Source organism: Mustela nivalis, assembly GCF_964662115.1.
Source record: "Mustela nivalis genome assembly, chromosome: 3".
NCBI lineage: Eukaryota > Metazoa > Chordata > Mammalia > Carnivora > Mustelidae > Mustela > Mustela nivalis.
The window spans coordinates 148,272,748-148,297,926 of NC_139022.1; the positions used below are offsets into that span (position 1 = coordinate 148,272,748).

Sequence of the window (25,179 nt, forward strand, 5' to 3'; positions counted from 1 at the left end):
ATCTAGAGGAGACTAAGTGGGTGGGAATGGAAGTAGAACAGGGTAGGACAGAATCTGTCCTCCCCTTTAATAGGCCTCAGTGTTCTGGGAGATACCTTCAATTAGATTGCAAAGAGCATCAAAATTCACAAGCAGACTAAAAATAACCCTTGTTGCTTATTACCCTGTTCAGTCTCAGTTTAGGAGTAGTTTGCTTGATGAACATTTACCTTGGAAGGGCCTCTTTGGGTTTTAGGGTTATTTATGCCAATCCCATTAGTAGCACAACACTTCCCACATTGAATTAAGTGTGGGTGATTGTATTTCTCCCTAACTACTATTGACTCCCTGAGGACAGGAACTAATTTTTCCTTTATTTCTAGCAAAATTGGTCTTAGACAAATAATCATTGAATGCACAAGGGAATGAAGGTTCATTTCATTAGATCTTAACAAGTAGCTGTAATATTTCCTAAGTTATGTCTTATTTCATATGGATTTTTTCTCCAGGTAAAAACTGAAGAAGATGATTTTGAAACAGATTTCTACAAGGACTTAATTCCTCTTACAAGTAACAAAGATCGACAAGGTTCATCTTCAGGGCGACACCAAGAAGGTGTTTATGTACCAATTTTTTATTCCTCAAAGAAAACTCAAAGCACCACTCATAAGTATGCCTTCAAACAAGCCATAGAAGCCTCTCACAAAAAGGTAATCAAAATGGTTCCCAATCTGTTTATTTTTTTTAAAAAATTAATGCCAATTCCAGCAACCATCCAATGAGAAGGGGATAGCTTTGGGCATCAAATCAGTAAGATTTCTAACACAAATTTAAATAGATTTTCCTTGTTATATCTGATTTCAGAAATTATAGAGGTGATATATATAATCATGCATATATTTGGCTGTATTTATGGTTGTGTTCTCTTTGTCTTACTGTTTTAGGTATATTTTTTCTAAACCATATGTAACAGAACTTTGCTTTTTTAATCTGACGGGTCTTAGCTAGGGAAATTTCATCTTCTTTGATTTAATATACCCTCTGAAATACTAGATTATATTTCTTCCTTTTTAATTTTTCTCACTCATTTTATTTTGTTGCTGTTTCTTATTTGTTTAATTTTGCTATCTTTGTCTCATTTCTGTTTACTGCTTCTTGTCCTTTTGATCATTTTGGAAGTGCTACTAAACTTTTAAATTCTGCTTGTGGTTCTCTTTCTTTAATTTTTTTTTTTTAAATAATTTATTTATTTATTTGACAGTGAGAGATCACAAGTAGGCAGAGAGGCGGGCAGAGAGAGAGGAAGGGAAGCAGGCTACCCGCTGAGCAGAAAGCCCGATGTGGGGCTTGATCCCAGGACCCTGAGATCATGACCTGAACCGAAGGCAGCGGCTTAACCCACTGAGCCACCCAGGCGCCCCAATTCTCTTTCTTTAATTAACAAGCATAATTAAACCTGTGTTTTTCTTTTATCACATGAAGTACTATCTATAGTTCCCAAAAGAGGTTTTACTTCTCTATGACCCACCCCCACTATTTTCTTTACCTGTCTGGTCCCTACCACTAAACCTCAGTTTTACTGAGATAGTTCAAAACCTCTGTGTCCCCTTTCTTAGAATTGTTTTGTGTTCATTTTTATATTACATATGTTAGTTTGTATTTTATTCTGAGTCTTATATTCTCTATTTAAAGATTCCTCATTAACATTTATAAAGTTCATAGTCTGTATTTTATATTTGTGTTATATTTTATATACTGTATGTGTATGTGTGTGTCTATACTTACTTACTCCCTAAGTCCTTATAGATCTAATATGCTTACATTTTTCCTGACCAATAAAGGAATATCTTGGCCAAATATGGGAATATTGGATCATAGTCTTCTTTTCTTGGTAATTGTTGGATATTACACTCTCTTCTACTTTTCATTGTTGCATAGGAAAAATCACATGCAGGGCTGATTTTCTTCCTTTTATTTTCTCTATCTGGAAATTTATAGTTTTTATTGTTGTTTAGAATTTGGGTTGTAAGTAAGTATTAGACTTCTTCCATTAATCTTGCCAGGAAACAATGAAACTCTTTCAATATGTAAAGAAACATTTTCATCCATTAACCTTTCTTCTTCTGTTGCTTTTTCTTTGATTATTTGTATATGAAAACTCCTGGACACATTTTCCAATTTAAGTGATAGATTTATACTAGACATTTTTAGACATTTACAAATGTATTTTAAAATAGTATCTGTTCCTCACTACAACCACTACTGTGTACTATTTTTTTTTCCAAAGAGATGAATGGGAAGACTGAGCCCTGAATCACAGAACCTGAGGGGAGAGGTGAAAAGAGTTTCCAACACTGGAACAGATGGGGCCAGCAGCTGGAGGGCACCATTTTATGGCTCCTCCTGTCTTTACCATAGTGCCTCTCATATTTTATTTATTCACCCATTCATACACTTACATAAATAAGAGATTTTATAACACTTTATAGATAATTTTCCTAGGCACTTCATTTATCTTCAAAAGAACACTAAGAGGGAATCAGAGTAAATATTTTTAATAACATTTTACAGATGAGTAAATTAAAGTCCATACATTTATTTTTAACCCAAGAGATATTTATCAAGTATCTACCATGTATTATGTACCACACTAAAGTCCAAGAAGCTAAGTGTTCCTATGATCTTACAGAGAGTAGATGTCAGAGTTGGGCATTGAAATCAGTTTTTTCTGATTTTTGCCCACTCTTCATATCACTACATTACACTTAAAGCTATCTGCTTATTCATTCATTCATCTATTCATAATTTAAACAAACTATGTAAAGAGTAGAGTTCTGGTGATATGAACACATAAAAGAAAAAAAGAGAGAATAGAGTAGATTCCTTTTATAACATAAATTGTTAGTGCACTTTAGAATGGGCTATAGGTAGCACAGTGTCCCTCAAATTTACCAAATTATATTCTTTTTCCTTTAAGTTTTTATTTTATTCCAATTAGTTAACATACAGTGTTCTATTCATTTCAGGTGTACAATATAGTGATTCAACCCTTCCATACATCACCCGGTGCTCTTCACAAGTGCCCTCCTTAGTCCCCATCACCTACTTCACCCATCCACCCCAACCATGTTTGCTCTCTATAATTAAGAGTGTGTCTGTGGTTTTTTTTAAGACTTTTTTTTTTTTTTTAGAGAGAAACACAGAGACAGCATGAGTCGGGAGGGTGGAGCTGAGGGAAATGGAGTGGGAGAGGGATAAGCAGACTCCCCACTGAGTAGTTAGCAGGCTGCAAGGCCCAGTCCCAGGACCCTGAGATCATGACCTGAGCCAAAGCCAGATGCTCAACCAACTGAACCACCAAGACACTCTAAGAGTCTGGTTTTTGATTTGTCTCTCTTTCTTTCCCCTTTGTTCATATGTTTTGTTTCTTAAATTTCACATATGAGTGAAATCATTTGGTATTTGTCTTTTTCTGACTGACTTATTTTGCTTAGCATCTTTCCATGTCATTGCAAATGGCAAGATTTCATTCTTTTTTATGGTCAAGTAATGCAAATGATATTTTTTTTTTCTTTCAAGATTTTATTTAAATTTAAGTTAGTTAACATGTAGTATAGTCTTCATTTCAAGAGTGGAATATAGTGAGTCATCATTTACGTATGACACCCAGTGCCCATCACAACATATACCCTCATTAATGCCCATGACCCATTTAGCCCATCCCCCTTGCAAATTATATACTTAAAACAAGTTAAAATCAGAATTATTAGTAAGCAAAAGCATCCCGTGGCCCTTCTCTTAACCTACTGATTCAGAATATCAGGTGGGGCATGTGATTCTGCCTTTTTTTTTTTTTTTTTTTTTTTTTGGTAAGTCCCCAGCTGGCTCTAATAAATATATCCAGGATTAGAAAAAACTGCTTAAAAATATAGTCCATAATAAGTAGGAAAATGGAGATACTGTAAGAGACATAGATATATATATCGGTCTCAACTTTAAGATTTGCTTCACAGAATTGGTTTATAAATGTTTCAGAGAAATGTGTTAAAGGCAGGAAGGGGGCCAGGGTGTAAAGGAATAGGGTAGAGAGAATGGAAAGAGAGAGAGAAAAGTGTGAATGGTGACTCTTTTTCAATCTTTGTGATTATTTCTTTTCTTTTGTGTTAGCAGCCATTTTATGCCTTAATTATAGCACACAAGAAAATAGCTATTTAATAGTTTATAGCTACGATAAAGTTCATTTGCGAAAGTACACTCCTCTCTCTGTTATTACTCAAACATTACACTTTGCTAAAATTGAGAGATACGTAAAGTAGAAATAATATTTTTTACAACAGTATATGTGGGTATACTCCGAAAACTCAGTGGATATGTAGAAAGACAAATTAATGGAATGAGATTTGGGTATAAGACCAACCACCAAATCATAAATTAACCTGACATAATAAGAAATGATTAAAAAAAAACACCTCTCAAACAAATATTCCAGTTTATAGGTAGAGGAGGGAATATAATGTTTAATTTTAACCCTAAGTAATTTTGAATCATAGCATGTTAGAGTTGAAAGGGTTGTGGTATTGTCACCTGTCACACAGCCTTCATCTGTGCCCAAGGTGACATTTCACAGACATCTGGGGCCTGGGGAATGTACATGCCTTTTCCTAGTTAAGGACAAACTTGGGACTTGAGCTCAATTGCATAACTTCCAGTTCAAAATTTATGCAATTCTTCTTCAACGTTTCGCATTAGCAAGAATTTCTAAATACTCAGTAGGGACGCAACCATGATTGACAATCAAGAATGAAAGATTGACTTTTCCCATCACGGATGTCTTTTTGGTAGATCCCCCTACCAAACGTAAGCTTCTACCACACAATTCACATTACTGAGGTAATCTTATCTGTTGCGCCCTTTGAACGTTTCAGGAAAAAACCCTGGGAAGTAAAACAAAAATTCTAATTTTGTGTGTGATAGCACGCCACAGAGAGTTAAAGCTGTTAGCAGACTATGGCCGGGATGAAGCTGGTGATAAATGGACGACATTTAAAAGCTTGACACTTCAAACTTTCATTACCTTTAATCATCTTGGCTTTTTTTTTCCTTCTTCTTTTTCTCTCCTCTTCCATTTAGGATTCTAGTTTTGCTAGGATCCATAAAATGATAAAAGTTTTAAACTTCACAATGAAAAGTAAAGATCTGCAGCTTTCTGATGTCTTTTTGAAAGCACTTAACCACCTGCCTCTGGATTACAACTATGCTTTGTATAGCCGAATATTTGATGACTTTGGGACTCACTATTTCACCTCTGGCTCCCTGGGCGGCGTGTATGACCTTCTCTACCAGTTTAGCCTCGAGGAACTCAAGAATTCAGGTAGGATTTTTGCAGCCCTCCCTCTTTTTCAACTTGATTCAACTGCCTGCAATTCATTTTTCTCTTACTCTGTCATTTTAATTCTTCTTTGTCAACTTTTAGACTCCACTTTATTTCCAAAATAGTATGAAGAACAACCAAAAGGTACACACTCAAGCAAATAAAATAAAAATAGAAAATTAGGAACAAAAAAGAAGGAAAAATAAATATACATTCCTCTTTGACTGGACATTGGGTTTGTTTCTGAATTTCCTGACATCTGGAAACATCATAAGCTACACAGTAGTAATAATCTAAAAGAGAGATGCATGCTATTTTTCTCAAGGAAAATGAAATTTGTCCTGGAATTAAACTCTAAAAGATAATTTACTTATAACATTTTTATAGGAGATAGTAATTTTATAGAAAAATAGTTATAGGAAATTCACTAGCTTTCCTTTTCTTTTAATGATTTTTAAGTAAAAACCAAGGGCGTAAGATAAAAGAACAATTAAAGACTTGACAAGGGACTAAGTTAATGTGAGCTAGATATGCACCTCTGTTGATAAAACTTGAAGCCTGATGAGAGCACTTTTCTTTTCTTTCTTTTTTTTTTTTTTTTGAGGAACATTTGCAACTTTATATTTTAGGATATAATCAGGGATATTTTTCTGCTTCCCTGTAAGCTTTGGTTTATAAATAAGCATTAGTTTATAAATGAATCTTGGTTTCTTAACTATTACCTTAAATTGCCAATAGTAATTATTATTATTACAGCTTAAGCACATTGGATCAATTTGTTTTCAGACTCCTTTGTGAAATGACATAGGGCCTTTGTGATGATTCTATCATGTGTCTCTTAAGGACATGGTTGGGAGACGTTATGGTAACCAGAACTCAACTGACCAATTACCCCAGATAAATAAGAATTCTTGATCAGGTGACTTTTATATGAAAGAAAGCAGGGGGTGTCTGGGTGGTGCCAGTCAGTTGAGTGGCCGACTCTTGGTTTTGGGCTCAGGTCATGATATCAGTGTCCTGGGACCGAGCCCTGGGACTGGCTCCATGCTCAGCCTGGAGGCTGCTTCAGGATTCTCTTTCTCTCTCTCCCTCTGCTCTCCTCCCTGCCCCCCTACCACTTTCTTTCTTTTGTTTCTCTCTCTTTTAAATAAATAAATAGATCTTTAAAAAAAAAAGAAAAGAAATCAGGAATTTATTCAAAAAAACAACATCAGGCCAACCTTCAGGTCACTCTAGTGTCAATCCCTCTCTTAAATCTCATCATTGCAAACACTAATGTTTAATGTGGGTCTCCTCAGTTATTCCAAACTTTAAGTGACTAGCTATCCCTCATTATCTACCTTCCTAAGAAAGAAGATGGGATAAATGTTTTTGAGAAGGATTTTCAGTAAGAGGACCTAAAAAAGTTTTACCTGACAGAGTCACTGAAATCCAAAAGATTTATGCTGTGGTGGGCTTTCAGATTGCCTAACCTTATGTTCCATTTCTGTTATTCTTTCCACTGGAGCAATGTCTGTATGATTAATTTGGTATCTTCTGCCATAAGAATACCACATTAATGCTAAGCAAAAATGGTTGTGCAAAACCTCTGGCTTTTGACTGGTTTCATCTCACCCCTGGGATGAAATTATTTTGGTCGCTTGCTGCTGTAGCCCAGAGAATAATTTCTCACTTGATCAGCTATACTCATTATGCATTCACAGCAAGGCTTCTAAAGGCTTAGACATCAGGTCAGTTAAAGACTATGTGAATCTTTAATCAACCATTCAGCATTTTAATAGTTGAAGACCCATGACCAAAATGAAGTGGTGAACTATACTTTCCTACTGAAACATTCTCACCTTCCATCTCTTTCTCTGTAAATAGAGGTAGAAACAGGTGCACATAATAAGGGAAAGGAAGGAGTTTGAGATGTGATAGGAAACTGGAAATATATGACCATATACACCTACATACTCACAGACACAAATGCTATATATAGATATAGACATATCATATATACTTTAGAGTGTACATATGTCTATTCAGTTTCTATATTTAATATTCTTATATATAATACATGTTCTTACATTCAATAACTATATATATATATATATTATATGTATATATTTCTCTGAGTCACAATAATGATACTGGTGCAGTCTTAATCATGGTTAGGATGAAACACATCCAGATGGAAGAAAATCTCAATAAAATGAGATTTCTCTAGTGGGTATGCTTACCTGTTTTTGCCCACTCTCTAGATGAATATATACTCTGGCCTCCTCTCACTTTTTTCCATTTCTTCTCTCTTTGCTGAGTTATAACATGGAACTAAAGTATAGGCTTAGCTTTTATTTGCTTTATTTAATAAGAATTGTATCCCTTGTCATTAATTTCAAAAACATGACCTGAATATTTCATAGTACCTTTTCTCCCTCAGGAAGAGGAAAACAAAATTAAATTGCTTTTTATTTGCATCCTTCATTTATTCCTCTATTGTTCAATGTCCCACAGTCAATTTAAAACCTTGAATAAAAGCTGACATTGCTTCAGTGTGCTCGGTGAACAGAACTTCAGAAATACAGTAAAAACATTAAACAATTAAACTATCATAATGTGCGAGATGATAATTTTAAACATCTTTTGTTGAGAAGTCATTTCTTACTCCAAACTGGAGGACAATTACAGGCCTCACCATTTATCCATATGACATTTTTGACTAACACTGTTGACCTCTGCCCCGTCAGAGCAACTGAGGACATTTCTGAAATACTTGTCACTGTGCTACATCAAAAGGACACTCTGGTTTGAGAGGCCAAGTGCTGCAGGCTACAGGAAATACAGGGGAAGAAAGGCTTATATAGAAATTCACTGATAAAGCCTTGACATTGTCAAAACTGCGTGACCAACACCATGGTTCATACAAGGGATTCATCATTCATATCTTCTAAGATTCTCTCTTAGCCCTCAGAAAATGAAATTAACTAAGTTGATAGCCAATGAATTATGTTATAGTTAATGAATTGGATGCATAAAATTTAGTTTTCATTTATAAATAATAAAAACCTAATGAAAAAATTTAAAAAGGATGGGAACTATGCACTATAGACACATTAAATTCCTAACATGGCTTCAATGTTTGACTGACCTACTTGTTAGAACAGCACTACCAGAAGAAAATGACTCATACTTATTCAGCCTCACCAAAAAAAAAAAAAACAGACTTTTTTTTTTTGGTTAGAGTTAAAGATTCATGGTAAGCTGGTAAACATGAGGGCTTCAAACTAAGAATTTTTCACTGCCAACTTACAGTGCATCTCTTCAAATGTGTCCAACAATTGAAAATACTGTGCAGTAGGCAGACCGCATTCCCTTCTACTTGGCCTCATTTCTCAGTAATCTGTGTCTTTAGAATTCAGTTTCAGCATCACACCCAAACGACACCTCAAGTTCTAAAAACACTCCTCTGCTGACTATAATCTATAATCCTAAATATCAGGATTTGATGAACTCCTTTGCTTTAAGGTGCTTAGGAGCTGATACTAACAGCCCTATCTCTTCTGTGCTCGTGTTTTGCAAGGCAATTTTTTAAAATTAATTAATTAATTATTTTTTGAATTTCTTTTCAGTGTACAGAATTTATTGTTTTTTGCACCACACACAGTGTTCCATGCAATACGTGCCCTCCATAATACCTGCCACCGGGCTCACCCAACTTCCTACACCCCCACCCTTTCAAACCCCTCCGATTGTTTTTCAGAGTCCATAGTCTCTCATGGTTCATCTCCCCCTCCAATTTCCCTCAACTCCCTTCTTTCCATCTCCCCATGTCCTCCGTGTCATTTCTTATTGCAAGGCAACTTTTAACTAACAGTGAAAAAACTGAATTCTTGTGTCAGCTGTACTTCGATTTAAGTAAATTCCATTAAAAACAAAACCCAAAATCTGGACTCTTAATTTTACCGTTTTCGGTAGCAGGTCAAGAGGCTTTAGGTAGCTGTTAAAAAAAAAAAAAGAAATGTTGATTCTCTTCAGATTACCCCGGATAGGCAGCACCAACTCAGCCTACAAATAGCCAGACCTGTTTCCCTGCACTGTGTCCCACTTAATCCCTGACGTCGCGTGGAATTTGAAGTCATTGAGAATACAGGCAAGGATGGGAGTGTGAAACAGCGACTCAGAGGTCAATTTCTTCAACAAATGATGCTCGGAATTTTGGTAAAAGGCAAGAACAATGAAGACTAACGATGTTAGAACCGAATGGCCTAAGCCTTGGAGCGCCAGGGTTTTGACAAGACTTCTGTCTTATGGCAGCACCAGGAAGCTAGGAAGAGATCAACCCCAGCTCTCCAGGGCTGGGAATGAAGCAGTATCCCTCTCCCTCCAAGACATGAAGAGAAACAAGGAGTATAGGCTTGAATGAGGATAAGGAAGAAAAGAGTCAGTGAGGACACTGAGAAGAGTTCATAGGTCAGCAAGTCAGAATTTCTGAGAGAAAACAAAAGGGTTTTGGGGGGACAGGTGGAATGAGCAGCTAAGTCAGGGAGACGAGTATGAGAATGAGTGTTCAGGGAAGGAGGGACGAGCAACAAGATTTCCATTCTACGTGATGACCAGGGAATAAATGAGGTGGACTCTGGCCTCACAGAATTAGCTATGCCCAAAAAGTAGGCCTGACAGGAGCACCCCATGGAACATGTGTTCATCTCTTCATCTGTGGGGCTATCGAGTGGCTGCGGCCAGTAGGACAGGCAAGCTTGGGGGCTCCTTGTGTGTAGGCCACAGGTAGAGGCCAACATGAGCCCCAAGGGATGGGCCACAGACACCTTATATTTGCCTCTTAGGGCCAGTGCTGACAGGAGAGACATCAGGGACTCATAAATGACTCCTGTGTTCAGGATCATCCCAGGACTTGTAAAGGACTGAATCTGGAGATGAAAGCTGGAATCATGCCAGTTTACTGGAACTGGAGAAGATGGGAGCTAATACCGAGTATTTGTCGCTCCCCAGTGTCCAGAGCCTCATGCCCTTCTTCTCTGACTTCTCAGGAGTGCATTCTCAGAACGTGCTGTTTGTACTCCCCTTTCCTAGGTTTAACAGAGGAAGAAATCCAAGACTGTGTCCGGTTTGAAACAAAGAAACGCTATTGGTTTGTTACGGTAACAAAAGTGGAATACCGATGCACCAAAAACAAGATGTCCGAGAAATACGAAGGTAAGGGTACTTCCTCTCTCCTAGCAGCCTGCCCTGTCCACAGGTGGCTGACTGGAGTACCACGTTATGTTTGACTGTGCTATTTTTAACTTTCCTTTATTTCATTTATCTACCTCAGAGCCCTCTGTGGTGGGGGGAGAGGTGAAAATAAAATATCATTAGCACTACTTACAAGAGAAATATTTAAGTTTTTCTTGATCTTATACTTAGGTTGTTTAACATATATCAATTCTTCCCAGGGACCGAACTCCGTATTAAGCACTATGATGTAAAAATGGGTGTCAAGCAGCCTTCCTATCAAGGAGGTTACAAACTACACGTATAAACAACCATTAAAAATATAGGCTAATAAGAGTCTATCAGTCTATAAGGCTCCAGCAACAATGCCAGAAACCTGAGTGTTGTCTTTAATTTCACCTTCTTTCTGGCCTCCATACCCAATGAGTAATCACTCTACATCCTTGATACTTCTCCAAGTTACCCCCATCTCTTCATTTCCACAGGCATGCCCTGTGTTCGTTATTTCCAATCCAGATTACCTCAGAAGTCTCCTAACCAGTCCCCGTCCCCTTGGCTCTCCCAAAGCCTTCTTCCAATCTCTTCTACAGATTTCCTGTGACAGGACTTTTCCAAGGCAAACTTTAACGTCAATTTTCATGCCTTAAACATGTCATGGTTTCACATAGCCTTAAAGATAAATTCCTGCATCTCTCTCGCTCTCTCTCACTTGCTCTCTGCCTAGCTGAATTATATAGTCTCCTAAATAAGTCATACTCTCTCTTGTGCTTTGCCATAATAAATATCTCCTTCCTCTGTGTGAAGTTCTCTTGGTTCCTGACTTTGCCTGACTGAACGCTATTCATTCTGCTAACAAAAAAAGGAAGCAGAATCATAGAAACTCCTAAAATATGAAGCTTATATTCTCCTGGGGAGACAGATAAGGAATAGATAAAAATATTTACTATAATAATAAATAGATAATTTTGAATATTCAACCATATAGATGATCTACATGTATATGCCCATGTTAAGCATAAGCAATTTAAGAAGAAGGTGATTTTTATTATTGATGGACTACTTTGCCCACGTATCAGTCATAGGCCATTTAAAACCAATTTTTACTAAACATAAACACATTTTTAAAGACCTCAAAGAAGCTGTTCTGCTCATTTCATTTAAATGAGGACAAAGGAGTTCAGTCATTATGAAAAAAGAATAATTTACGTGCAATGTAAATTATGACAACTATGCATGCATATTACAGCAAAAAAAAAAACAAGAAAGAACATGCAAAACAAATAACCTACTAATATAAACCGAAGTATTGATATAGACTCTATACCAGTTTTTCATGCAAAAATTAACAACAATGTGAATTCAATAAATCAAGTGCTCAGAAGCAAAAAGATTATAAGAATTAATTAAAAAGGCAAATTTCAAAGCTAAGATACAAAGACAAACAAACATTGAAAAATATCACCATTATACTTCTAAATGAATTAGATACTGCAAGAACAAAATATAATTGCCTGAAAATAAAACCAAGAAAGTTAATCACATTCAGAAGGATTTAAAGTAATTCATAATAAATGCAGAGAAAATTTAGATACTAACATTTATTAAGAAAAATCTAATGAAAATGGAATGAAAAATACAATTTAATATAATTGTCAGATATTTTAGGATGTGGAAATTTGTATTCCTGCAATAGAGATCCCCAAAAATCAAAGAGGAAAACTGTTAAGAAAAGAAAAAAAAGACACAACTATATATGAATACCTATATATGAATACATCCCTGAAATAAAGGAACAAATTTGTTTTGATTATTTGCATCAGAGATATGGTTCAAATATATAACTTCAAGACAAACCGTAACTAATTTACTATATACAGTTTTAAAAAATGAATTATTCAATTATCTTGACTGAAGGAACAAGTCTCCCACAGAACAACCAAAACAACAAAAATTGTCTGTTCTCAGACTTCTCTATAACTAAATTCAATGCTATAAGACAATAATGTCCACAAATTTCTGAGAGAGGGGAAAAAAAGTAATTTCCTATATAATGGTAATATGAGGACATCTCAAAACCTGAGAGAATTTTGAGAATATACTTACTGGAAAAAAAAAATCAAAACTGCCCTGTTATCAATTATAAAATTCATCCAACAAAGAAATGAGAAAATGTCAAATATGGACCCACAGTTTTCAGCTTGTAAGAATGAGGTGAGGACACTGCAAAATCCGAGTGTATTTCAATGGTGTCCATATTGGTTTATCCATTAGCCATTGCTACCCATGTGGCACATTGCTAATACTCCTGAATTATGTGAACTCTCTAACTCGAAATGTTTCTAGGGAATATAGTCACTTCTAAACCTACAGGATGAAGTCCAATCTCCTTGACTTTCCATCCAGATCCTCTCTGTCTTGCTGCTCTTCCCCTACCTAAGCCTTCAACTTCAACTCAAGTGGTTGTTCATGGGCACTGTTTCCAGAACTTGGAACCATCGGCCCCTCTCTCTGGGTCTCTGCCCATGTTGGGAGGGCATTGCCCCCTACTATGTCTTAGCTTTGCCTCAAAGTCCTTTCATAGTTCTATCCTCCCTAAGTGCCTAAAATCACAGAATTCTTCCACGGCCCTAACTCAGGAATCCTGAATTGTTGCACCACTCTCTAACACTAAGACAAAATGTTGGGTTTTTTGTGCACCTTTTTTCCCCCTCCCTAACCTCCCTTCTTATCTTCCTTCCTTCCTTCTTTCTTTCTTCCCTTTTTTAGTTCTCTATGGTTTTGCTAATATTATTTATGTACTTATTTTCTCTTCTCATTGAGAGTCTATGTCCTTCAAATACAAAAGCCATATTTTACATTTCTCTCAGTCTTTAACCTAGCATATAGCAGATTCTCAACAAATGCTTATTAATCATGATGAAAATTTGCCTAATGTCAAAGCACGTTTAAGAGTAAAACATACATGAAAACATACTCTGTCGACGTCTGATCCTGAGCTTCTTTGATTAAATCACTGGACTCCAAACTTTTAAAATCTGTAATTATATCATTAAATTTTTTTTACTATATGTCCCTAATATACTTACTTAAAAAATACTAACAAACTTTATAAATGTAGTATTCTAAAAATATGTTATGCACAAAAATATATACGGACATGGAAAAGAGAAATTTTTGAAATATAGTTTACATGAAATAAACAGAATTTTTCAGTGTCCTGCTCATATTATGACAAATTAATATTTCATCAAAAACTCCTCGAAATGTTTGATATGTTTTGGGCAGCTTTGGTATCAGTCTCATGTTGTGGCTTACGAGAAGCTTGTGTAAGTAACAGAAACATCTGTTCTTCAATATACTACCATCCTTAATATGCATTTCCTTCCTAGAATCTTTTTAAACCACTCATTGTCTTGCAAGAATTAGTTCTGTTCCAGCTAGCTTATGGAGTATAAACAGACTTAATGCTTACTCTTTCTTCAGGACCCCACGCTTATCATATTAACTCTTACTGGTGTCAATCCGTTCATGAAATACATGATATCAAGCCAAATGTGAACTAGCGTGTCAGAGCTACTGACAATTGGTACACGATATATTGACAGATACTAATTTCTCTCCTTTTTTATATGAAAAATAAATACAAAACCTCTAAAATGTTTTCTTATACCCCCTCTGTGTTATCTTACACAACCTCACTTTGAAAGGGATATACTACTTTCTTCACAGAGAGAGTACTTCACCCACTGGGCTCTTGTTCTAGATTTTCACTGTAGAACTTCAAATCAACGGAGCCATGGCTGATCCGTACTGCACAATAGATGCAAAATTAATGCCATAAACTCTCACCCAGAGCACTAACCTCCTCTTCATTTGCTTTTATTTCTCACTATGATTTCCTATTACTCAGTCCCTACCTTTGTTAATTAAAGACATCATTAACTCATAGGAATTGTTTTTTGAAAATCTACGTAAAAGATCTGCATACTGTACATTAAATATCATTGCTCCTAATGAAACAACGTGCCACCTCTTATCTTGAGGCTTAACTTTTTCTTCCTCTTTTATTAGTTGTATCTTTGCCCCTGTCTTTGAGCTTAAAAGCATTCTATCAACTTTAAATGGAAATCTCCAGCCTGGCAGTCCACTGATTGGATATCAGAAACCTGGTGATTTGTGCTATTCTGAAGTCCCAAGTCATATGCTGATACACTTCAAAAGTGGGAGCTCTGGCTTCCAAGAGCTGGGAGCGGAGTAGCCTGGACTGGGGCAGCATCTATGCCCCAGTCTACTCCCTCTACCCCACCCCTAGTTACTGGACATGTGTTCAGGTTAAATTACCTCTAGCTTCAGTGCCTGTGTTTATAATAATATCTACTTCTCAAGATTGTTGTGAGAATAACTTAAGACAATCAGTGCAAAGTGCCTGGCATAGACAAGTTGCTTAATAAATGGGAACAGCTAACACCGTTATCATTTCTGTTACTGAACTCCCTGGAGGGTTGAGGCGGACTGTTCTCTCGCCTTTCACTAGCTTTTTTAATGTAGCTACATGACTACCATCTACTTCTCCTCCCATGCAAACAGGCTTTTCTTTAAAGTCTGAATGTGCAGTAAAGTTAAATGAGTCATTTTCTTGAAACACCTTGCAGGTTCGGTTTTGCAGGGAGCAGAGAAATCTATTTCCCTGACTCGAGGTGGGAGGAGTAAGTACGCCGCCGCCTTGGTGTGGGAGAGGGGGACCTCTGGTCCTGCGGAGAAGGAATTTTCAGAGTGGTTAGAATCCGTGAAGGAAAATCCCGCTGTGATTGACTTTGAGGTAAGAGTCAGAAATATTATGCGTCAGAGCTACAGTGGTTCTCTAGCAACCTAAACTGCACACCATGCAATCCCTTTTCCGTTTTCCTCGCACTTGAGAAAGGAAAATGTCTTTCTTTAGTGTGCATTTCTTTTTTAAAATGTTAAATTACACATCGATTATGTTTGCTCTTCAAATGAGCGATCTCTGGTAGAATCCTTAGCATACATAAAATACCAGGAAGGGTAATTTATTTTTAAGATTTTATTTATTTATTTGACAGAGAGAGAGAAAGGGAGCACAAGTACAGGGAGTGGCAGGCAGAGGGAGAGGAAGAAGCAGGCTCTCCACCTCGCAGGGAACTGGAGCGGGGCACCCGATGTGGGGCTCAATCCCAGGACCCTGAGATCATGACCTGAAATGAAGGCAGCCGCTTACCTGCTTAACTGACTAAGCTACCCAGGAGCCTCCAGGAAGGGGGAATTTGGGGAATACATCTGCTCAGGCTTGCTTTAACTGGTGCTTTTCAGCGCCCCGTCTGCATAATAAATCTGACTGGTGTACCTTTCTTGCAACTTTTTATTCCATGAGCATGCCTAAATGTTCAGTCTAGCTCTGTGGGATAAATGGGGTTTTAGACCCATTTGGCTTTCAGTTTCTATCACCATTGATTAAAATTACCTGTCCTGTATTTGTTAGGATTACATAAAAAGGTGATTTTTATTATTGATGGAATACTTTGCCCACATATCAGTCATATCATTTAGAACCAGTTTTGACTAAGCATAAACACATTTTTAAAGCCCTCAAAGAAGCTATTCTGCTCATTTCATTTAAATGAAGATAAAGGAGTTCAATCATTATGAAAGAAGAATAATTTACATGCAACGTGAAGATACATTGAGCTCCACAGGCTATGAGGGGAAAATGAGATTTGGCTGCCCATCTGGGCACCTGTGACTCATATGCTGCATTACATAGTCATTCCTTTGAGGTTTTCAAATGTTAATGAAATGAGCCCTGATTTTGTGTTAGTTCTATTATTTGTTACCGTAATTCTTCCATTCATCCTACGGTCAAGTTCTTCTCTCCCGCTGCATAGTTTCTCATCTGGTCCCACCAAAAGCCAATCCTGTCTGTGGAAAAAAGAACACAGAAAGCCTCTCTTCACCCTCTCTAGATTTTTCTGCTTAAATCAAACCTAATGAGGTTTTGGCAGAGCGTGCACGAACCGCCCAACTCTCCATCACCTCTCTCAGTGACTTGAGGCATGTATTTGTTGCTTACTGAATAATGTGGTATAATAAGTCCAAGGAAGCGACACCTCCCGGGAGGCTTCCTTCCTAGCCCAATTCCAGGGAAGGTAAGCACCAGAGACATCACATCAGGGACAAGAGAATCCAGCTAATCCTGTAGAGAGCTACTCCACCCTCCCTAGAAGGGAAAGAAAAGAAACTCCCCTGCTCTCATGCAGAGGGTTTTTCTCCACTAGTTCAAAAAGCAGATATGCTATCTTGCACAATAATCCCTTTGATGTGTAAGATTTTCCAGACCTTTCCTCTCAGTCCATGAGAATTGATCAGTAATGGCAGCATATGCCCAAGGAATGTGGTGGACCACACCGCCTCTCTACCATCTGCTCTTAGCTTGCTCCCATCACGGACTTGGTGAGAAACATCCCCTGTGCGGTGACAAGAAGGAGCAACCTCAAGAAAGCTTTCCGAGAATACGCGGCCAAGTTTGACCCTTGCCGGTGCGCCCCATGCCCTAATAACGGCCGCCCCACGCTCTCGGGGACCGAGTGTCTGTGTGTTTGCCAGAGCGGCACCTACGGAGATAACTGTGAAAGACGCTCCCCAGACTATAAATCCAGTGAGTATCCGTGACTTCCTGTGGGGGAGGCCCCTCTTCCCCACCAAAAGGTGTCCTAGGTTGGTCAAGGAAAACAAAAATTTTATTTTTCACCTTATGCAAACTCACAAGGAAAAGAAGCCTGTAAAAAATTAGACTCTAAAGTCAAACAAACAGCCCGGTGAGAGTGAGGCTCTGCTGTAACCTACCAGCTGTGTAGCCTTGGGAAGGTCACCCAACCCCTCTCTGCCTCAATCCATTCTTCATCAAATGGGGGCAATGCCAGTATGTACCTGAAAATTTTATATATGTATGGAATAGGCAGCACAATGCTTGTAACCTGGGCACCTGTGGCCAATAATAAATAAATAAATAAATAAATAAATAAATAAATAAAATAATTTATTAAAATTAAATTGTCAATTTAATTTTAAATTAGTTAATTTAAATTTAATCTAATAAATGTATTTACTTTAACTTAAAATTTAAAAATTTAAAAATTTAAGAAATTTAACATTTAAAATTTAATTTAATAATTTAAATTAATAATTTAAAATTTTAAGTAATTCAATAATTTAACAATTTAATAATTCAAATTAAATTAAATTGTTAATTTATTAAAATAAATAAAATAATAAACCATACTATAAAATAAAGTATGTGATACCGTTGTTATAAGCCTGTTATGTTGTATAATGTAGAATGACGATGGCTTTATAATCAGAGATAAATTAAGCCCCCACCCAAGTTTTCATACAGGGCTAAATAACATTCATGGCTACCTCTAATCCTCCTTAGAAAGAGGATGTGTCATGTGGGTAAGAATGTATTCTATTACCTTTAAGAAAATAATTTGATATATATTCTATTCAGAAGTTTGTCTTTATACATATATGTATGCATCTACATATGTGTGTATGATAGTTGATAGTCGAAAATGATTCATAATTATTGCCATTTTACTCAGGCTGTGAGAACAGGAAAGGGAAGTCAGGCAAGGTGTCAGGCCCTTTGCACAGGTAATTTCTTTTGGACCATCACAGGGTCCAAAGAATCACACAGCTAAAAAGTGAGGAGACTACGTCAGCTGGCTTCACATCCCCGGCTGTCTCAGCTGCACCAGGAAGGCGGGGGGCTTCCTGTGTTCCAGATGCGGTGGATGGGAGCTGGAGCTGCTGGTCTTCCTGGAGTGCATGTGATGCTACTTACAAGAGATCCAGAACCCGAGAATGCAACAACCCCAGCCCCCAACTGGGAGGGAAAAACTGTGAGGGGGAGAAGCAGCAAGAGGAGCACTGCACATTTTCAATCATGGAGAACGAGTAAGGATAGGCGACGGGGATTTTTTTATTTTCCTCTAAGGAAAGAATCAGAATTTTACCTATTCCAACACAGTGTGTTAGTGGGGGTATTGGTGGATCTGGTGCTACCCATTTCTCTCTAATGTTTTCTCTCTATATATCTACGTGTACAATTCATATGTAAATGGGTTGTGTGTTATATGGGTATCTATATACACCCACCCACACACACATTTGTTACATTATAAACACATATTTACTTTCCTCTTTTAGTGGACAGCCATGTGTCAGTGATGATGAAGACAGGAAAGAGACAGACCTCCCTGAGACAGAATCAGATTCAGGGTGTCCTCCGCCAATTCCTCCGGAAAATGGATTTATCCGGGTAAGCATCCTGACCTGCACTTCGACTTTGGAATCCAAACCATAGAACATAAACTAGGCATTTTCTTTTATTTAGCGTCATTGTTTTCCCAGTTTAATCATCTTCTATTGACTTAAAAATTAATACTTAGAAACACTCTACCACGCCTGTGTCTTGAATTCCCTGGAGAGGTCTCCCTCCACACCTGGTTGTTAGACCAAGGACAGCAGGTCGCCTACGTTTCTTGGCACTACTGGCTCCTAAGCTAATGATCCATTATGTGAATGGAAAGTGGAGCTTGGCCACAATATCGGTTCAGATGACTTTTGAGAATCAGAGACTAAGATCTGACTATTTATTTCTAAGTCTGAGCAAACTAATCTACTATCTAAGACATGTTTTCAGAGAGAAAGCTTAATCACAGGAGGTGTAGAGCCTATAAGTTAGAAACCTGTAGAATTAAGTTAGAAACCTGTAGAATTCTTCAGCAGTCAATACAGTTTTAATACCTTTTAATTTTATCTTTTTTTCATTGAGCTGCAATGTTTCTATGGTTTAAAATAACTAAATATGTTTGTCAGACAGACCTGTGGTTGAGATATAAATTAGACATATAATATTTAAAATGGATGACAGAAGGCATGCTCCTTAATCAATTTTACCTTCAAAAAAATTTTTTTAGCTTTCTTAAATTCAGCAAAGCCTTTAATCTTTTTCCTACTGTGTCATATTTATGATCAAAAATCAATAACCCTCAATTCTCCAATGCCGCCATATAAATATCTATGGAGGCTAGTTCGGGCTAATGTACCCTCTGCATTCATTTGTCTTCTGCCTAAAGATTGTAAGGGGAGGAAATATTTTAGAGTGAAATAAATGTCATTTAGTCCTTAGAACAGAGATCCGAGAACTCTACAGGGCACTGGAGGGCTTGTTAAAACACAGATTGCCGGGTCTCTTGCCTGGGATTTCTGATTCAACAGGTCTTGGGTAGCACCCAGAAACCGTCCTGTCTAAGGAGTTCCCAGGTCATACTGATGCTGCTATGTCCAGAGCCACACTGTGGGAATGAGTCCCCCAAAAACAGGGGTCAGCAAAATGTGGCCCACAGCCCAAATCTGGCCAGCCATCTGTTTTCCTTTCTTTTCTTTTCTTCTTTTTTTTAAACAAAGTTTTGTGGGAATACAATCACACTCATTTATTTACGTATTATCCATGGTGGCAAAAACGGAGAGCTAAGGAGTCACTGCAAACCCCGTGTAGCGAGGAGCTGTGCTAGTCTCTGGCCCAGAACATACTCTTCAAAATTACATTTTGTCAGGTCCTGATACCCAAATAATTTTTAACCTGTTTTTGCCAGCTTCTCACAAACACTGTTAAAATGATCAACATTCTAATTTTAAAAGCACACAAAGGGTTTCAACAGTGATGCATTATTCGAATGACTCTTTTTATAAAATTAGATGACGTGTTTCCATTCCTATGAATATATTTATTACTTTTTGTTCTCTTTTGTTCTTTATTAAAGACCCACTCTCTACTGACAGTAGTTTTTACTCAAACATAATATAATTTTGATTTTTCCTAATGAGTACCTTCTGGGATTCCATGTAGAAAGATAACCCCTTGTTCTGAGAGAGAGGCAGCTACGCCTCCTTCTAGGCTAGAGCAGCCATGTCCTTGCACAGGAAAGTAATTGCCTACCCCTGTAGGCAAGCGACAGTGACAGTAGGTAAAGTTCTCTTGTTCAGTCAGTCTAGCAGATGTGTTGGTGGAAGTTTGAACCTACACTCACAGGTTCTAGCCTCATAAGATAAACAGAAGCAGAAGCACAGGAACACATATTTATTTGGGGAGAAATGCAAGAAGAAATGTGCAGACTTTGAATAAAATATCCACATCCTTAATGCTACGCATTAGTCAATTTCCCTTAGAAACAAAGCCACACCCATAATAACCAGTAGTGGAATAATCTTTTAGTAGTCAGGAAAGTAATCTTCTCCTAGGAGAAAAGTTGAATTATGTGGCCAAGTAATAATGAAAGTTAACAATAGAGCTTTTTTTTTTCCACTTCCCTCAAAATTCGCGATTTCAGTTCTCAGAGAGTCAATTCTTCACTCAATTCTTTGCATTTTTCTTCCTCTCAGTAAGGAAAAAGAGTGTTACATTACTGCCCCCTCAGAAGAATGGTGTTTTGCATTCTTTCAGCAGAGTTAGTAAGCCTTTGTAAAGACAGGTGAGGCAGAAATCTGCTAGTGGAAGTGCCACTCCTGAGTTGGGAATGAAGCTGCAGTGTAGCACATGTTAAAAAAAAAAAAAAAAATAGGTCTTTGTACGAGTTTCCACCAGACCTGAGAGAATGGTGCACCTCATGAAGCTGGGAAAGTGAAGGTTTTCATAAAGGAAATTCTATTTGAGTTGGGTCCTGAGAGAGGGAAAGACAGAAGGTGTGGAGCACGGAGGGAACAGCCTGATAAAGACATGGTGGCATGACTGAGAATATCACGTTCAGAGAATGGCAGGAGGTTTTGTTTTGTGAGAGGTCGGTTTTACAGGAGCAAAGGTTTTAGTGAACTCCCACATGATGATAGTTGTACTTTAGTTACACATAACTGGGAAACTATAGAATGACTCCTTGGTTACTAGGAACTGAGTAACACTTTTACATGACATGTAGTTGATTAGCCACTATAGCAAATCCCTGTAGAATACATTATTTATTCAGTTTATAGCTACTCTAGGGTCAGTATATACAGATTTTTAACTTTTACAGTGGTAGGGCATGCTATATCCAGTGGGGAGGAAGTTTCTAAGAAAAAAAAAAAATATATATATATATATATATATAAATTTAGAGCAGCAATATGGAAGGTGGCTTAGAAGAAGGCCCAGTTAGAAGGCTGTCCTTGTAAGAGATCATAAATTCCATGATCAAAGACAGTGATGGTGGCAAAGGAAAGGAGGAGCTTTGAGAGATGTTTAGAAGTAGAAACTGAGAGGACTGTGACTTAGGACATCAGGAGTGAAGGAATGGAAAGAATCCAGGACTACCCCCGAGGTATTTAGAGTTTGTGGCATTGATAATTTATGGCTTCTGTGTTAATTCTAGAATGAGAAGAAACTGTACGCAGTTGGGGAAGATGTGGAAATCTCCTGCTTTACTGGCTTCACAACTGTGGGCTACCAGTACTTCAGATGTTTACCAGACAGGACGTGGAGGCGAGGAGACGTGGAATGCCAACGTGAGACACAGGCAGACTTTCTGCATGACTGCTCTAAAGAATGAATGTGTCCCATACACCTAGAGCAAAATCACACCCTCAGATCACTACTTCGTACGATTTTACGTAACTCTGGTAAAAAGGTCTAGCGAAGCAGAAAAGAGGATTCATTTGGTAAAATTCAATTTCAAGATGTCTTCCTATTTCAGTTCTCAGGCTGCTGTATCTTAGCCTCCTAGACACAGGACTTACAAAGCATGTGCTTAGCAAAGAAATCCTGAAAGTCCGCTACCTACTTCGAACCTCAGACCTCAGGACCTTGCTTGATGCCCCAATTAATGCAAATTGATGAGTCCCAGGAAGATGATACTTACATTCCTTATGTATCAGAAATGGGATTTTATGTGACATGCAGATTTCTCCTTGGAGCATGTTCGCATCCTTTATTAAGGAAGAGAGGAAGAAGCCTGCCCATTTGTAGGCTACAGTAAAGTCAAAATAAGATTTCTAGAAGGCTCAAGTAGGAACCCCAAAGAGTTACTAGGGAGCCCCACGAAGCAGAGTTGAGACCAGTGTCTATTAGGACGTCTGCCTCTGGTCATCCACACTGTGGTGACTTGCTTTTGGGAACCCCTGCTATGGAGAAGAACGGAAAAAGTATGTTTTAAAAGGAAAAGTCCCAATAATGTAATGAAAGTGGAAAGTTTCTGGAGCCACATCCTTAGCAAGGGAACCTCAGATGATGGAGCTAAAGGGAGTGGCTCAGGGGAGAAGTCTCTCAAGGGATGGGTGGGATCCTTTGCCCACCCCCGGAACCCCACTTTTCTGATCAAAACACGGCCTTAAAGCTGCACCCAAGCAATAAGTAGCATTAAAATCACCTCTTGGGCTGCCTAAAATCTGCTTACATTTGTTCAGTGTTCTGCTTCACTAAGCAAATCTGAAATGTTTCTCTGCCTGCAGAGACACAGTGCCTCAAGCCAGTCGCACAAGAAGGTCTGACGATCTCACCATTTCAGAAATTTTATGAAATTGGCGATTCCATTGAGCTAACGTGCCCCAAAGGTTTTGTTGTTGCTGGGCCATCAAGGTACACATGCAGTGAGGGTTCCTGGACACCGCACATTTCAGACTCACTCACCTGTGAAGAAGGTGAGTAGCAGCTCAGGGGTCTGGGGTTTGCTAAGATGCCCCCCTCCCCAGAGTGGTTGTATAGCATCCACAGTGGGGCTATTTCCTGAGTGTGTTTTGGGAAGGGAAAGTGGAAGTTTCCCCAATGGGCTGGGTTTCATATTTCAACCTGTGTCATAATGAAGACAGGCAGAAAATGAAAGTTATTAGTCGGGTAGATATCTTCAGACTTTAGAGAGTGAGGTCAATGTTCTTTTCCAATCGAATGCTTCAGTTTTTGAATTTAACATCTAACAAAATCAGAATTTTTTAAAAGATTTTATTTATTTATTTGACAGAGAGAGAGAGAGAGAGAACAAGCAAGGGGAGTGGCAGACAGAGAGGGGGAAGCAGGCTTCCACTGAGCAGTGAGTCCCATGCAGGGCTCCATCCCAGGACCCTCAGATCATGACCTGAGCCAAAGGCAGATGCTGAACTGACTGAGCCACCCAAGCACCCTAACAAAATCAGAATTAATTAATGAAAATGTGCTTAAAGTGGAGAGCCATAAAAAAGTAATGCATACTACTTTTTAATTACCTAAGCATTTTGTTTTCATTTAAAATATATAAATGCAAGATTATTCACTGATTTATCAAAGTAGGACCAAGATCTTATTTTCTAAAGGGTCTTCTGATATGAGTTCCAAGACTTCTTCCTCAAATAAAACAAATACATAATGCATTGTCTATGTTATCTCATATCAATTCCTCTAAAACAATGTGTGTTTTTTTTAACTCCAGATGGGGCACTTCTTTTAAAAATCACCTCTGCTGGGGCGCCTGGGTGGCTCAGTGGGTTAAGCCTCTGGCTTCAGCTCGGGTCATGATCTCAGGATCCTGGGATCAAGCCCCACATTGGGCTCTCTGCTCAGCAAGAAGCCTGCTTCCCCCTTCTCTCTCTGCCTGCCTCTCTGCCTGCTTGTGGTCTCTGTCTGTCAAATAAATAAATAAAATCTTAAAAAAAAAAAAATCACCTCTGCTTAGGTCCCATCCCATGATTCTGATGTCACTGAGCTGCAGAGGGCCTGGTATTTGGTGTTTATTTAAAATCTCTTCCAACTAGCCAGATCCATGCAGAGTTGAGAACCATTGTTTTGGAGAGAGGAAAAAACTTAAAGGCACTTTTGAAACAAATTAACTAGAGAAAGCTTTTAAATTTATCTACATCTGTATCTATATATCAATATATACATAGAGTAGTCTGTTTCCAAGCTTGTGTTGTATTTTGAGTAATTAGGGGAGGAATGTTCATTGAGGTAGTTCCACTTCTGGGTGGAAGCCTGCTTTTTTTCCAGGAATCCACATACCAATCTTTATTTGGATTGAGCAGAGCGCCATGGTGATTTCAGTTAGGGGCAAGGATCTTTCAAAACTACAGCGTAAATGGTATAATGAGGGAAAAGTCACCTGAAGATACCACATAACCTCAGCTTGCTGTTGGCCTAAGATTTCCTCACCACAACAGGTGGCCTCAACCCCCCTTTGATGCTTAGCAGGTGCCTTTCTGCTCCGTCCCTGCCCTGCTCATTACTAACTGCCTACTCTAACCAGAGGAGCCTACAAACTGGGAAGTTCAATTATCAGGCAACTGTCATGGAGGGGCAGGAGAAAATAGTGTGGTGAGCAGTAACTTGGAAGAGTGGTTAAGGGCTTCTAATAATTCATATTTTCCAACTTTTTCAGCAAGCTTTTTTGAAACATGTCTCATTTTATTGAAAGAATCCTGGGGGCACCTGGGTGGCTCAGTGGGCTAAAGCCTCTACCTTCAGCTCAGGTCATGATCCTGGGGTCCTGGAATCGAGCCCCACGTCGGGCTTTCTGCTCAGCAGGGAGTCTGCTTCATCCTCTCTCTCTGCCTGCCTCTCTGTCTACTTGTGATCTCTCTCTGTCAAAACATAAATAAGATCT

At 38.2% G+C, this 25,179-nt stretch overlaps 1 protein-coding gene across 2 annotated transcripts in view; it reads left to right on the forward strand.

Annotated features, from left to right (window-relative positions):
* C6 (complement C6) overlaps window positions 1-25,179 on the forward strand; it is a 60,779-nt gene that overhangs the window by 23,097 nt on the left and 12,503 nt on the right. For both annotated transcript variants that reach the window (XM_082723253.1, XM_082723254.1), the window contains 9 exons: window positions 489-689; window positions 5,110-5,350; window positions 10,424-10,546; window positions 15,217-15,383; window positions 17,009-17,234; window positions 18,364-18,535; window positions 18,788-18,899; window positions 21,988-22,120; window positions 23,063-23,251. In XM_082723253.1, coding sequence (XP_082579379.1) covers window positions 489-689; window positions 5,110-5,350; window positions 10,424-10,546; window positions 15,217-15,383; window positions 17,009-17,234; window positions 18,364-18,535; window positions 18,788-18,899; window positions 21,988-22,120; window positions 23,063-23,251 — 1,564 coding nt within the window. The remainder of the gene's footprint in view (window positions 1-488; window positions 690-5,109; window positions 5,351-10,423; window positions 10,547-15,216; window positions 15,384-17,008; window positions 17,235-18,363; window positions 18,536-18,787; window positions 18,900-21,987; window positions 22,121-23,062; window positions 23,252-25,179) is intronic.